General features: G+C 40.7%; 1 protein-coding gene and 1 pseudogene across 3 annotated transcripts in view; one reads left to right on the top strand and one right to left on the bottom strand.

Moving 5' to 3' along the window:
• The first annotated feature begins 5,098 nt into the window (after positions 1 to 5,098).
• Positions 5,099 to 7,396, top strand: LOC309667388 (ferritin light chain pseudogene; annotated as a pseudogene). Its single transcript has one exon. The product of its transcript is annotated as a ferritin light chain pseudogene (transcript).
• A 1,573-nt stretch (positions 7,397 to 8,969) lies between these two features.
• Positions 8,970 to 16,754, bottom strand: part of RRAGD (Ras related GTP binding D) — a 37,651-nt gene continuing 29,866 nt past the window's right edge. For both annotated transcript variants that reach the window (XM_082475790.1, XM_082475789.1), the window contains exon 7: positions 8,970 to 11,930. In XM_082475790.1, the coding sequence (XP_082331916.1) occupies positions 11,779 to 11,930 (152 nt within the window). In that variant the 3' untranslated portion in view covers positions 8,970 to 11,778. The remainder of the gene's footprint in view (positions 11,931 to 16,754) is intronic.

The following is a 16,754-nucleotide window of genomic DNA, read 5'->3' as shown; positions in this document are numbered from 1 at the left end:
TAAATAAACTTTTAAATTGTTTCATTTACATCCATAAAAGTTCTACATTCAAATTGCAGATTACCTAATGTAGACTTTGAAAGCTACATAAATCAAGTTGGAAAAGGACACCAATGCTTGAGGCATATGTGTGTGTGTACATATGTGTCCATGTGTGTGTACGTTTATGGAGGAGCGACAAAATCTCCTCCAGGTGATTCCAATCCTACTCCTTCACCATTTCTCTTCCTAGTCCCTTTTTTTTTTTTTGACTTAAAATTTTTTTTTAAATTTTGGAACTATTATAAATGCACAGGAAACAACAAAAGAATATACAGGGAAGTCCCAAACATCCTTCGTGAAGCCTCCCCCATGTTAAGATCTTACATATATATAATACAATGTCAAAAGCAGGAAATTGACATTGGTACAATGCATAGAACTTACTCAGACTTCACCAGTTATACAAGTACTGATTTGCGTTTGTGTGTATGTAGTTCTATACAATTATATCACATGTGTAGCTCCACATAACTATAGCCACAATAAAGATTCATTGCCAACAACTACAGGCCAAACAATGTCTCCCAAATTGTAAGAATTGCCTAGGTGCTTGTTTTAAAATACAGATTCCCAGACAGACCTCTGCCCAGAGATTCCCATTCCAGAAGACTGGGGTAGAGATGGGAATTTGCATCTTTAAGCACCCTAGATGATGCTTAAGATCAAGTAACTTTGAGAAACACTGGCCTGGAGCATTAAATGAAACAGTATAACGTGAATTGGTGGCTGTATTTCTTGCACATTATAAACCTGATTTCCTTCCTCTTCCGCCAATCTGGAAAGACATCCAGGCCTGGTCTCTCCCTGTCAGCGCCTTTACTGGTTGCTTCCCATGGAGGGGCAGTGAAAGCCTGTTACCAAGACCACCTTATAGGGGTCTGGGAGAGTCTGGAGTTAGTTCCTGGTTACAATCTAGTTGGTGAAGGTGGAACACTGCAGGGGTGAGCTAGCCACCGGCCAGAGGCAGAGAGAATTGGCAGCAGCCAAAGGGACTTAGGCAATCATGGAAACCAGAAGCATAACAGAAATAGCTTATAGGAATGGAATTCTCCACAGTGATGGGGAGGGTTAGCATGGGAGAGCCTAGGTCTTAACTGCTCTACTGTACTTGGCCATTCAGGGAAAGGGCCTTAGTATTCTGACTCTCAGTTCTAGGGGACTAGAAAGAGCCCCCTTGCCCCAGCAGCTTATTAGTACAGATTAAGAAAGCAGGGAGGTCAAGGCCTTAGGCAGCTGGACACTAGTTAATGTTCCCCTTCCCCCACCCCCATCCTGAGTGGAGGGAGCTAGATCAGGTCCCTTTCATGGGAAAGGGCCTTGTCCACCTGGTTCTTGGGAGTGTCAAAAGAGCACAAAAGGGCAAAACTCATGGATTCTTGATGCTGGATAAGACCGATGTCATCTGAATCAAAAAAGGACCCCTTAGAAGTTAAATATGAACTCATGAATCACTAAACTCCAAGTTAATTATTTACTATAGTCAAGGATAGAGTCTATAGTAAAAGATGATCCTCTAGAGACTGCAGCCCCCGGACGACAACCCAACATACAAAAACATCCAAGGGATGGCAGTGAAAAGTGAAACTGCTCTGGTCAACACAGCAGAAAGCCCTGATCAAATGAAAGAAAAATTCAAGAGCTTCCTCAGAATTTCCCTGTTTGGTAAGATCTTAAAATTAACACAGAGAGCAGGAAAATCTTTTAGGTTAGAAAAAAAATCCTCAGGTATCTCTGATCTGGCCAGTGGGTTCCCTCTAGCAGTGCTTACAAATTGCAGGTCATCACCCATTAGTGGATTGTGAGATTTTTTTATAAAGGAAATGAAAGAGAAAAATACTAGAATGCATTGCATGTAGAAAGAATAGTACTTCATGAGATTTTTTTTTAAAGTAAGATTTGTAAGCATGAGGGTATAATAGTTTGCATTGTGAATTGTATTTATTGTGACTCACAACAAAAATTTAAAAATGGACTTCATAAAGGGTTGACTCCTGCAGTTCTGTCCCAGGGCAGTTTTAAGCATCCATTCAAACATTGCTTTGGGTATGAGTTCACATGGTCATTCTGTTTTGTTTTGTTTTTTAAAATTTTTATTGGCGTATAGTTGCTTTATAATGTTATATTAGTTTCTGCTGTACAGCAAGGTGAGTCAGCAATATGTATACATTACCCCCTCTTTTTAGGATTTCCTTCCCATTTAGGTCACCACAGAGTATTGAGTAGAGTTCCCTGTGCTCTATAGCAGGTTCTCATTAGTTATCTACTTTATACATAGTATCAGTAGTGTACATATGTCAATCCCCATATGTACACTAATATGTATAAAATAGATAACTAATAAGAACCTGCTGTATAGCACAGGGAACTCTACTTCACTGTACAGTAGAAACTAACACAACATTGTAGAACAACTATACCCGAATTTAAAACAAAACAAAACACTGACCATAAAAAGTGAATATTCTTGTCTATCTCTTTTTCCACAAGTGTTACCTAAAAATAAATTGAAATTTTTGAGGGAAAAAAAAAATAGTGTATATATGTCAACCCCAATCTCCCAAATTCATCCCACCGCCCCCCATTCTGCTTTTTAAGATTGTTTGCCTTTTCAATATTGAATACCGAGGACCAGACTCCATCTCAGCTTTAAGTGTAAATCATTTATTGAAGCTAAAAAATGTAACATTCTATAAAGAAAGACTATTGACTGGTATTTACTGGATTAAAGATCTTGTTTCGGATTTTCTTTTTTATTTACTTGTTTTATTTATACACTTATTTTTAATCATTTTACTTATTTTATATATAATATAAATTTAAATTTATTTGTTTTTTTTTTTTTTTTTGGCCACCCCACATGGCTTGTGGGATCTTAGTTCCCAGACCAGGGATCAAACCTGGGCCCTGTGCAGTGAGAACTCGGAGTCCCAACCACTGGACTGCCAGGGAATTCCCTAAATTTATTTGTTTTCATGAAATTGAATTGCTCCTTGGAATAACATGATATAATCTGAAGTATTTTTTAAATGATAATAGGGACCATTAAAGCCTATATTTTCACTTTACCCTGACAATTATAAAAAACTGCAAAGATACTGACGGTACAACTGAAATATAATCCCTGCCTGAACTGAACTTGAATTTTTGATAAAGGTAGATCTTTTGGAGCACCTGCCAGGCCAAATTTGACACCTTTAAAGATATCATCTGGACTTCCCTGGTGGTCCAGTGGTTAGGACTCCACACTTTCACTGCAGGGGGCACAGGTTCAATCCCTGGTCAGGGAAGTTCCACATGCCACATGGTGCAGCCAGGAAAAAAAAAAAAAAAAACCCTCACTAAAGAAATATCATCCAACCTTTCAAAATTCTAAATGACTTTTTAAAAAGCTCTGCATTAGCCCTATTTCCTACCATCAGATTCTCTTCACATCTTCCACTGTTCTTCATATCAACTTAGTAAGAGAATATAAACATCTACCTTGGACAGCACTCAGAGTTCCTGGTACAAACAGATGGAAAAGAGGAGTAACAGTAAAATAAACTTTTTAAAAATGGTTCTGAAGAACCTAGGGGCAGGACAGGAATAAAGACGCAGACGTAGAGAATGGACTTGAGGACACAGGGAGGGGGAAGGGTAAGCTGGGACGAAGTGAGAGAGCAGCATGGACATATATATACTACCAAATGTAAAATAGATAGCTAGTGGGAAGCAGCTGCATAGGACAAGGAGATCAGCTCCGTGCTTTGTGACCATCTAGAGGGGTGGGATAGGGAGGGTGGGAGGGAGGGAGACACAAGAGGGAAGAGATATGGGGATATATGTATATGTATAGCTGATTCACTTTGTTATAAAGCAGAAACTAACACACCATTGTAGAGCAATTATACTCCAATAAAGATGTTAAAAAAATTTTTTTAAATAAACTTTTTATTAAATCTAATTTTGGAAATGATATTGACTTCATATATGGATTAAGTTAGAAAAGTCTGAACATTAAAGTAACACTTAAAACACATTTTTAAGATAATTCACCTCTTCTCTTAATTACAGGGAAAGGCACTACTTCAATAAACATTTCTACTTTCACAGCCTACCTCTTGTATTTAGTTACAGTAAATTAATAATACATTAAATTGATCTGCTCTTGGTAGAACAACTCAACTTTTCAGATGCTTGTTATGACTCTCCATGGTCTTTGCTGGAGAGTGGTAAGATCCTATACAGCTGTGGTTACAAAAACTAACATCCACAGGGCCTATCTAAAACTAGTTTATTGTCTATTATTTTTAGATATTAAAATCCTTCCATCTTCAGTGTCTGTCTTTGTGCTATTTTACTAGCACAAGGTCTGGCATATAATAAATATCCTATCAATAACTGTTGAATGAAAGAAAATTATAATTTAACTCAGAAAATGGCTTATAAAGAAAGGAATGTGCTACTGGTCCAGCGCTGTTGAGGGAGAATGAACCAAGGCTGGAGAAGGGGGTCGGGACTGGGCAGGCAGGGTCTTGCAAAGTTTTTTGAGGAGTTTGACTGATACCTGTAGTGGAAACCTATGAAGGTGTCAAGCAAGCAATGATGTGGTCAGAAGTGAGGTTTAGATGGTCACTCTGGGTCTTGTGTGCAGAATGGAACGGATGGATGGCCGAGGCAGAGGGATACTAGTTAAGAGGCCACTGAGATTCAGATACGAGGAGAAGGTGGCCTAGACCAGGAGAGTGGAGGGGAGGTGGAGAGCAGAGATTCAATAGACCTTTGTAAGGCTGAGCTGAAGGAACCGGGTGATTGCTTGGAGGAGGTGAGTAGGAGGGAAGAGTCAAGAACGAGATCCAGGGCTTCCCTAGTGGCGCAGTGGTTGAGAATCCGCCTGCCAATGCAGGGGACGCGGGTTCGAGCCCTGGTCTGGGAAGATCCCACATGCCACGGAGCGGCTGGGCCCGTGAGCCACAAATACTGAGCCTGCACGCCGTGCTCCACCATAGGAGAAGCCACTGCAATGAGAAGCCCGCGCACCACAACGAAGACCCAACGCAGCCAAAGATAAAAATAAATAAAGTAAATTAAAAAAAAAAAAGAATGAGATCCATGCAGTGTGCTCCACTGTCCCGCAGATCTGTCTCTTGCTTTGACAGTGTTTGGACAGAACAGACCCAGGGACGCCCCTTGCTCCAGCCTCCCACCAGCCTCCAACCTTTTTTTTCCAGTCGCAGCCTTTGGAATCAGCCACTCAGCTATCCTTGGCCTCCGGGACGAGCCAACACCATTTTTTGAGCTTAGCTCCTTATTACCGATCAACCATGAGCTCCCAGATTCGTCAGAATTGTTCTACCAACACAGGGAACTCCACTTCACTGTACAGTAGAAACTAACACAACATTGTAAAACAACTATACCCTAATAAAAAAAAAAAAGAACTGTTCTACCAAGGTGGAGGCCGTCAGCAACTGCCCGGTCAACATGCATCTGTGGGACTCCCGCACCTACCTCTCTATGGCATTCTATTTCCATGGCGACGATGTGGCTCTGGAGGGCGTGGGCCACTGTTTCCACGAACTGGCCGAGGAGAAGCGCGAGGGTGCACAGCATCTCTTAAAAATGCAAAACCAGTGCGATGGTCGCGCCCTCTTCCAGGACTTGTAGAATACTCACCAGGATGAGGGGGGTAAAACCCAGGACACAATGGAAGCCACCATTCTCATGGAAAAGAACCAGACCCAGGCACTTTTGGATCTGCGTGCTCTGGGTTCTGCCCATGCAGACCCCCACCTCTGTGACTTCCTGGAGAGCCACTTCCTGGATGAGCAGGTGAAACTCATCAAGAGGATGGGTGACCACCTGCCCAATCTCCGCAGGCTGGCTGGTCCGCAGGCTGGCCTGGGCGAGTCTCTCTTCGAAAGGCTCACCCTCCAGCACGACTAGGAGCCTCCGGAGCCCAGCAGCCTTTGAGGAGCCCCTCTGGTGTCAGGGCTTCTGCCTGAAGTCCCTCTCTGCATCCGCTAGGCAGCTTTTTTTTTTTTTTAATATTTTTTAAAAATTTATTTTATTTATTTTTGGCTGCATTGGGTCTTCATCGCTGCTCGTGGGCTTTCTCTAGTTGTGGCGAGCGGGGGCTACTCTTCGTTGCGGTGCGCGGGCTTCTCATTGCGGTGGCTTCTCCTGTTGCGGAGCACGGGCTCTAGGTGCGCAGGCTCAGTAGCTGTGGCGCATGGTCTTAGCTGCTCTGCAACATGTGGGATCTTTCCAGACCAGGGCTTGAACCTGTGTCCTCTGCATTGGCAGGCGGATTCTTAACCACTGCGCCACCAGGGAAGCCCTAGGCAGCTTTTTAATCACCCTGGAGCCCTCTCTCAAGCCTTGGACCAAAATGGAAACAATAAAGCTTTCTGCAGAAAAGAAAAAAAAAAAAGAGACCCAAGTTTCTGGCAGGGACCCTAGGGAGGGTGGTCACGCCATCACAGGGAGAGAAGATTTAGCAAGAAAGAAGCCGGTTCCATGTGGGACATGTTAGATCTGAGGCACCTCTTATAGGAGAGTCCAACAAAGGTATGCTAGCGGCAATTTTAAATATAGGTTTGAAGGATTAGGATTGAAATGTATCTTATAGAATTTTAATCCAGATCAGTGTTTTAAGTTATTGTTACGTATACTAAAAACTCAAGGTAAAGGTTGAATATAGCTAAGATCAAAGGCTTATTCTCTCTTGATTTTCTTACAGTTTGATATACTATTGCTTCTCAGAAAATCAGATGGCTTGGGGAATTCCCTGGCGGTCCAGTGGTTAGGACTCGGTGCTTTCACTGCCATGGCCCAGGTTCAAGTCCTGGTTGGGGATCCCGCAAACCTGGCAGCGGAGCCAAAGAAGAAGAAAAAAAAAAAGAAAATCAAATGGCTATAAAAGGTATTTAAATTTTCGGATATTTAAATGCTGTTAATATTATTTTTGGCACGAGTTATTTAATGGATTAGGAAGAAAAACAGCATAATCTTTGTTGAGTTTCTCCTCCAGGTGAAGCACATTAGCAGACTGCTCCTATTGATTCTTTTCTTTTTTTTTAATTTATTTATTTATTTTTGGCTATGTTGGGTCTTTGTTTCTGTGCGAGGGCTTTCTCTAGTTGCGGCGAGCGGGGGCCACTCTTCATCGCGGTGCACGAGCCTCTCACTATCTCGGCCTCTCTTGTTGCGGAGCACAGGCTCCAGACGCGCAGGCTCAGTAATTGTGGCTCACGGGCCCAGTTGCTCTGCGGCATGTGGGATCCTCCCAGACCAGGGCTCGAACCCATGTCCCCTGCACCAGCAGGCAGACTCTCAACCACTGCACCACCAGGGAAGCACCCCCCTATTGATTCTTATGTAAGAAAAGGTATTTTAAACACCTCAGCATGTCAGCCTTCATAAGCCCATGCAGCAGAAACTCTGAACTTCAAGTCTCCCTCTTCCTAGTCATGAAAGGAGGGAATTTTAAGGGACATTTGGTGAGGCTACTTAGAGCAGTAGTTGACAGGGTGGACTCTTAGGTCCAACTCCAGGCCTCGTATCTTGCTAGTGATATGATCTCAAGTTATTTTCATTTTATCTTTTACAGCTGCCTCCTCTGTAAAACAGGAGTGATAATAGTACCTACCTCTTGGGTTTATGGGGATAATTATGTAAAAGCATTTAAGAGCAGCGCATGGCATATCGTATGCACTCAACATCTGTTAGTATTAAATAATGCTTTTAATGACATTTTCTTTCCCCTAAACTCAACATCACCACTGATTAAAAATCTTGGGGAATTCCCTGGCGGTCCAGTGGTTAGGACACTGAACTTCCACTGCATGGGGCATGGGTTCAATCCCTGGTCAGGGAACTAAGATCCCATATGCCATACAACGCAGCCAAAAAAAAAAAAAAAAAAAAACTTGGAAATAATTTTTTTTTTTTGGTTGCACTGGGTCTTCATTGCTGCGTGCGGGCTTTCTCTAGTTGCAGAGAGCAGGGGCTACTCTTCCTTGCAGTGCTCAGGTCTCTCATTGCAGTGGCTCCTCTTGTTGCGGAGCACGGGCTCTAGGCATGCGGGCTTCAGTAGTTGTGGCACGCAGACTCAGTAGTTGTGGCTCGCGGGTTCTAGAGCACAGGCTCAGTAGTTGTGACGCACGGGCTTAGTTGCTCTGTGGCATGTGGGATCTTCCCGGACCAGGGATTGAACCCGTGTCCCCTGCATTGGCAGGCGGGTTTTAACCACTGCGCCACCAGGGAGGTCTGGAAGTAATTATTTCAGTTCAGATTTTCCCATCAGAAACAGGATTTCATATATAACATCTAATGCTAGCCCTCTCTGAGAACTCTGAGGGGATCTGTAAAAGTCATTATACGGTGGAATCTCACTAAGCAAGTAAGAATCAAAAGGTGGACTGTTAGGAAAAGAATTTTCAAATGGCTAGGGATTAGTGCCAGAGCAGCAAGAATATCTGAAGTTTACTGCAATAAGTTCTACAGCCAAAACAGGCATGTCCCCATCAAAAATATGGAGAGATACGAGTGTTTAAAAAAATAAATAAAAATGTAAATCCAACTTAAATAGATCAATTTATCCTCATTTTCATAAAGCGACAGCTGGTTAATTAGGACAAACACATTTATCTAAAGGAACCCAGCAGTGATATGCATGTATACAGTAAACAACCTCACAAACATGAAAGACCGTGCTTTCTTTTCACCAAAGAGACCATTCCGCTCCCAGAAAGATTAGTTACGAATATGCCTGAAATAAAATGAGAGTGTTACCAAATCAGGAGCGTATGATACACGCTTTTAAATGGGCAGCTAACGTTCTTGAAAGGAATGCTTTAACAATGGTTATAAATGATGTACTGCTTAAAGTAAAACATAATACTAAATACTATACTTGATTACAAATTACATCCAGTCCACATAAGTTGAATGCATACCATACTTTAATAATCAAGACAATTCAGCTGTTTTTCTCGAGTATGTTTCATGTAACCCGCATATAACAATATTGCTGTGTTTTTAGGCATTTTTACATTTAAGGGCCCAAAATATATCATGTTCACAAAACATTACTGTCTGTGAATGTCAACCAGTTTTTGATTTATATTCCATCAGAAACACGCTACCCTGGTCATACACACTAATCTACATCACTGAAAATAACCAAAGATGGTATTTCACAAGCAGAATCTCATCCCTACATAGAAGTTCTAATTGCCCTGGAAACCTGTAGGTCAAGTTCTCAACCTTTAAAAATGAGCAAAAATGTTCCAGAGCAGTCACTGTAGCCATGTATTTGGGCTTTGTATTTATACATTATTTTGTATATTTATACATATTTATAGCATTACATTTGAGACCAAAAGGTGGCCACACACAAGTAAGCTAAGCCCCATATCAAAAATAAAATGAAAAAGGAATTGAAGAGATTTTGTAATTCCAATAGCACAGACTTCAGAAACTGAATGCTTAGATATAACTCCTACATTTCTCTTTAACTAAGAGGTCATTGCCATGCTTACGGCTTTGAGGCAGTAGTCTATATATCAGTGTGTCATTAATCAAAGAGTGCACTAACTATCATGAACTTGGGTCTGATGTCATAGCATTAACTTTGCCTTTCCCCCAAAGAATCATTTGCTCTTGAAGTAATAGGCTCTTAAGGCACATTTTAACAAAAACCCATCATATACCCAGCTTAAAAATGGAAGCTCCACCTCGTTACAATAACATATATACCTAAGTAATATGTGATTTACCAGATAGGTAAATGTCTCTATCTTGAGGATAAAGTCACTTTAGAAAAGTGATTCTTTATTTGCTTATCCAAAAAGAAACACTGTGTAAAAAATATTAAAGAATAGATTTATAAGAATAACTTCCATGTACCATGTTGGCAAAGGTCTAACAGGTTATAGGTCTGGAAATTAGGAAAAAGACTTCCCTGGAACCCTGGCTTCCTACCCACCTGTGTTTCTGAGTAGGAATCATGAGGAAGGGAGTTAGGGCACCTTCATGATTTTTAGAAATTTCCTTCCAAAATGCACAGACCCTTGGGAGGGCTCAAACCTTAAACCCCAATCAGCTACCATCTTAAATTACAGTTACCAGCCTCAAAGGAATAGGACTTGGGAAAAGGATGGAAGGGGAGAGGATGGAAAGAAGCTGCAGATAGTAGTGGGATAGCTTCAAGAACAAGTTGCTTTAGGAACCTGATGCATTTTTGCTAGGATCAGCATCGCTCTCCCTATGAGGCTCTGCTGAAAACATATATATATATGTACATTTTCTAATACCTGCCAACATGCTTTCCTTAGGGCTCTGACCCTTGGGATGGATCTAGAATAATCTACTTGGAATGGTTTGGGATGGGGGTAGATTTAGAATCTCTTAACTTGCTGTTGGCCTAAAGTAAACATAAGAGGAAGAATTTCATAGAAACAGACACAAAGCTAACTGTAATGCCTCCTCTGGCCATCCTTTTCCACTGACCTTTAGAGGTTTTCAGGATGGCTGTTTAGACATGCAGAACACGCTGCTGGAGAGCCGAGCTCTAGTTCAATCATAAGGTGGGAACAGGCAGAGTCCACAAGGCACACTGTCACAAGTGAGAGGGAGTCAGAGGTGACAAATGTGCCCAACAGGATTCAGCTCTGTGACAGAGAACTGAGATATTGCCTGTGGTCGTGGAGCAATGCAAAAAAAAAAAAAAAAAAAAAAAACAAACAACTGGTCCTAAATAAACGTTTGCAATGTTGCACAGTAAGAGGCTCATTCCACAGGGGCCAAACATTGTATAGGACATATTTTAAAATCTGCAGTTGCCAATCACCTACATTTGGGAAACCATGCGACCTCTGATGTTATTACTTTAGCCTGAGTGGCAGGTACAGAAAAGCCTCCAGAAACCCTGCAATTTAGCGACAATCTGATTTCTCTCCATTGATCGGCACCATTTTGGAAATCTGGTCCCAAAGGTTCTAAAGAACAGTAATGCAGCAAAAAGAAATAACCTCTCTGTATAAAATGATTATAGAGATGTGTGTTGAGGTAAAGAGTTTTGTAAAAAGGGTCGACTAGGGAAGCACTGTCACGGCATTAGAAATTTTTAGATAAGTTTGGTGCTAATATTATTCTATAAAATTTCTATTTATATCAGTTATAAACAGGGGACAGTTCTTATTGCTCCTAGAGCTTGCTGCCCCAATCTGTTCCTCCACTGAAAAATGTTTTTTCTCAACAATTGGTAGCAAAGATTCCCAAACTTATAAAAAGTCATTGCCAACGCTTCACTTTTTGATTACTTTCTGACTGCCCTATAGATATGGACTCGGTATGCATGTCCTAGACACCAAGGACAGAAAAGAGCCTAGAAAAGTTGTTTTATCAAAGTTTAGTTCAATGAGGAAAAAAAAAAAACATGAAAAAGTGCAAAATATATACAGTTCCTGGCAGTTCTCACACAGGATTTTTTCTGACTACAGACCATAAAAGTTTACATTTGTGTAATGAAGTTACAGTAGATTCCACTTCATTGTTAATATATGTTTTTGCTTCAAAGTGCTTACTTTATTTAAAAAAAGAGAAGATCAAGAGGGTGGCAGGAATTTTTGTTTTTTTTACAACAAATATATGTCATGTGTCCCAATCTCCTTCTTCCTCTTCCTTTAGTGCAACACAGAGCAGCAGCCTCATTGAAAGGTCTGATTTCAAAAGATGTTCCTGAAACCTCACCTACAGCAGCACCCTAGGTGTCCCGTTAGGGGTGGCTCCTTTTTTCTTCTGCAGCCTATTCTGAACCTTTCGTGATTTCACCACTTTCATTCTCACCTCAAAAACTTCATGGATGGCCTTCCGGAAGCAATGAAAATTATAGTCAATCAGCCCTGGAGAAGAAAACAAAAAATATTTATAGAGGTGCCGCCTAGAAATAATCTCTTTTCGTGGCAGCTATGGCGAGGACAAGCCAGTAGGGGGCGGTAGAGGAGCAGGCTTAACATAAGATCTATAGATTTCTCTAGGAGGTGTGCAGCTGGGCTTCAGGAATTGCAGGCAAAGTCTTGTGAATATATATATTTTTACTAAGGAAAGGTTCCAGAGTATATACCACATTTTCAAAGGTGTCTATGACCCAAAAAGTTTGAAGAACCAATTGAACTGCCTTTTTAAAAAATCTTTCAGAATTAAAGATTGTAAGAACAATCAAGATATATCTTCAGTGAAATACTTATTAGTATTTTTTCCCCAAAAGGTATTATTAAATTGACTCTGAGTGGAGGCAGACCCTGACTTGGAGTGTAGCTGAGATCTCAAGGTCACAGAGCCGTTGTCATAAGCCCTGGGGAAAACAAAGTCCCTGATTTTAGAGTGGTTATTATCACCTCAGGTGAACTCTGAGCTCAGGAATTCAACAACCAGTGACACTCTCAGTTTTTCAATATTAAGTAAATTTTAAATGGAGAATAGTAGTGGAGAATCTTCTTGTATTTTCAGAAATTAATAGAATTTTGTAGAATTGATACAAAATAGAATAAAATATAATCTAAGTCTTAAGCACATTTCTCATCATCACCACTAACTTGTAAAGTGTTGAGAGCAGCATTACATTTATACCAATTAGGATAAGGCAGTGGGTTCCACTTACTATCTTTAAATTTATTAAAATAACTAGTCCCAAAATTATTTCCATCCACTCAGGTGATGCTTCCAGAGTACCCCCCCACCCCACCCCACCCCCAAAAAAGAACTGTTTTCCAGACAAGAAGAGAAATGCTTCAAAGCAGTCATGTAACCAACCACAAGTATGCTGGAAGAAACACCATCTCAGCTTCCAGGAGCAGGAAACTCTCTGAGTGGCGCCCTCTGCTGCTTCTGTGGTGATAGTGACCACAGTGCAATAAAACTAGGAGACAATTTCCTCAAGAAAAGACCAGTGAGGCAAGAGGGAGAAAGTAGTAAGAAATAAGCAAGCCCAGGTATGGGCATCTCTTCTCTGCCTGAAGCTTTCTTTGGCACACAGACAGGTACCAGGGCTATGGAAATAAAAGTTTCTGAGGGTATCCCTCACACAATGGGACATGGGAGTTGGTGGACAAATGTGGAAGTCTTGCATGCCCAATGGGGGTGATTCCGAATTTCTTGCACACAGCTTCTCCGAGATTCCCCCAGCAGGAATGAGCATACAGCTCCCACTGTGGATGGCTTTTCTACCTCCCTTCTCTATTTCCCCACTTCCTCACTTTTATTTCTTGGAACCATCTTCCAAACAAAGCATGAACTTCAAAAAAAGAAAGAAACATGGAGCATAGAAATGATTTTATTTAGTGGGAGTTTGGATAAGAGATGTAAGAACCACCTGCAACCAACTGCCTTAGGCAGAAAGCTTAGCTAGAGGACTTTGGCTCAATTAGAATTCAACTTGGGAAATTTCAGATCCAGCCTACTGATGATTCCTGACAAATCTCAATTTATTCATGGTGCACATTTAAAATGTAACAGTAGGGGCTTCCCTGGTGGCCCAGTGGTTGGGAATCCGCCTGCCAATGCAGCGGACACAGGTTCGAGCCCTGGTCCGGGAGGATCCCACATGCCGCGGAGCGCCTAAGCCCGTGTGCCACAACTACTGAGCCTGCACTCTAGAGCCCGCGAGCCACAACTACTGAAGCCCGTGCACCTAGAGCCCGTGCTCTGCAACAAGAGAAGCCACTGCAATGAGAAGCCCGCGCACCGCAACAAAGACCCAACACAGCCAAAAATAAATTAAATAAATAAATAAATAAATTTATTAAAAAATAAAAATAAATAAAATAAAATGTAACAGTAATCTTGCTGCATTTGGAGCTTTAAAAGTGAAAATTCACAACTGAGGTTTTTAAAGGAAGTGCCTACAAAGAGTTTGCTGTTTATTTCAACTCTTTCATATAACGCAGTTGAAAATACAGGAACAGGGCTTCCCTGGAAGCACAGTGGTTAAGAATCCGCCTGCCAATGCAGGAGACACGGGTTCAAGCCCTGGTCCGGGAAGAACCCACATGCCGTGGAGCAACTAAGCCCGTGAGCCACAACTACTGAGCCTGCGCTCTAGAGCCTGTGAGCCACAACTACTGAGCCCACGTGCCACAACTACTGAAGCCCGTGTGCCTAGAGCCCATGCTCTGCAACAAGAGAAGCTACCGCAATGAGAAGCCCGCGCACCGCAACGAAGAGTAGCCCCCGCTCGCCCCAACTAGAGAAAAGCCCACATGCGGCAACGAAGACCCAACACAGTCCCAGATAAATAAATAAATAAATAAATAAATTTATTTAAAAAAAGAAAATACAGGAACAGAGACATGAACAGAACAAGCACTATCTTCAGCTCCATACGCAGTTATGGGATGGTCTTACATCCTTCCCTTGGTTCAGTGATTCTCAATCATAGCTGCACATGAAAAGCATCCAGAGAACTTTTTAAAAATTAACAAACCCCAGCTTCCTCTCCCAGGAATTCTGTTCTAATTGTTCTGTGGCAGGCCTCGATGGCCATATTTTTTAACCACCTCCCTTCCCAAGGTGCCTACGATGTGCAGCTAAGGCCAAGAATCCCACTTGCACTTTCTATCCTCCCCTTTCTGCCAAAGCAGTCAGAAATCATCCATGAAAACACAGACAGAGACCAACATCAGGACAAGTCAACCAACATGTGTTGATTATCAGCACCAGCAGGAGTCAACACTTGAGATTAAAGCAGCAAAAACAAATCGAACCACTCCATGCATATGTAAAGCATCAAGCTCTTTCTAAAGCTAAGGTGATCAACTTAATGCATTTGTCTGGGACTTTCCCAGTTGCAGCCCTGAAGGTCCCTTGTTTCAGGAACCCTCACCTCTGTCCCAGGCAAATGGAGGTTGGTTAGTCACCCTAAAAAGCAAACAAGTTTAACATCATGAGGTTAAACCTTGTCTGCCTATTTATCTCTCTTATCACATGGAAACAAATACTCAGGTTTCTAATTAGTTTAATAAATTTTACAAAATCTGCCTATCTTCAGAGATGATCCTCCCTAGGTGGTTTAACAATAACTTGCCCAAGATCCACATGAGAAATTCCTGCTTAAATTAGCTCACACGACCATAGATGGACATTAAAATTAGTGGGCAAAATTGTGAGGAGAAAGAGGATTTGCATAGTTTGAAAGTATTTATTAACTACAAAGTGAAAAGTAGGAACTTTCCAGGGGAAAGACCTGGTAGACTCTATCTTAACTAAATCAAGGTCAGCATCACCAGTAATAAGCCAAACCAACATCATAAACATATGATACACTAAGGACGCAATATCATTTCTGTGTGGTATTCTGGCCAAATTGCATAATCTCATTCCAATTGTGTGAAAGTATCAGACAAACCCAATTTGAGGAACGTTGTACAAAATAATTGATGAGTACTCTTCAAAAGTGTCAGGGTCATGAAAGACCAACACAGATTGGAGGAGACTAGGAGAAATAATAACTAAATCAATTTGGGATCCTGGAACAGAAAAAAAGGTATTTTTGGAAAAACTGGTGAAATTTGAATAAGGTCTGTAAGTTTTATTAATATTGATAGTATTATACTGATGTTAATTCCCTAGCTTTGATAACTGTACTACAGTATGTAACATGTTAACATTTCGGGAAGCTGGATGAGGAGTATATATAAACTACGTACTATTTTTGCAACTTTTCTGTTAAGCCTAAAATCAGTTCAAAATAAACAAGCTCTCAAGGTTGATGTTATTGTACCCTAAATTTTAGGACCTGTCATCACCCTAGATGGTTTGGGGTCTATAGTTGTACTATTTGCATTACTTTTACTTTCCTTAGTTTCCAAAATCAACATAAAATATTAATCACCAAATATAAATTCTGGAAATATCTTTAACCAAGGGAATGTATGTATAATGGTTTAAAACACAATACACAGAACTGATTCTACACAGGGAGAAGCCTAGAAATCTTTAGCCCAGACTGCCATACACTGGTGGTATGACCATAGGAGAAAGTCACTTCTATTTCCTGGGTCTGGGTAAAATCATCAGTAATTGAGAGAGTGAAACACAGGATGGTCCTGTCTATCTTCAAAATTCCATGAATCCATTATATAATCTGTTCTTAGTTTCAGCAAGATGAAAATAAAAAGTAAAAGATTACCACCATTTAATTAAAAGTTTTGAGGGCCAAGGACATAACAGGCAATTTGGCTGGTAATAGTAAATACAGGAAAAAATACACAACTTCACTAAGAAGCAGAAAAAATGTAAATTTGTTTTCAATTATCAATTTTTAATGCTAATACCCAATATTAATGAGTATAAAGCAAAATGGACACACTCATATTCTCTTAGTAGCATAAACCTGTAAAAACTTTCTGAAGGACATTTTGGTAATATGCATTAGAAGCTACCAAAATGTATTGATCTAAGTAATTCCATTTGTTGAAGTCTTTCCTGAGGAAATAACCAAAGATGTACACAAATATTTAGTGGAAAGAAGGTCATTATGGGTTATTTATAACATCAAAATCTAGAAACAACACATATTTCTAACAAGAGAAGAAACTAATCATTAAAATGACGTGGTTAAAAAAAGATTTAATGAATTGGAAAGATGTCTGTAATAATTTAAGTGAAGGTTATAAAGTAATATTTATTATATAATCCCATATATAGAGATATCTATGAAAAAACTGGAA

Source organism: Balaenoptera physalus (assembly GCF_965194825.1).
Source record: "Balaenoptera physalus genome assembly, chromosome: 9".
NCBI lineage: Eukaryota > Metazoa > Chordata > Mammalia > Artiodactyla > Balaenopteridae > Balaenoptera > Balaenoptera physalus.
This window is presented reverse-complemented; position numbering and strand designations above follow the sequence as displayed.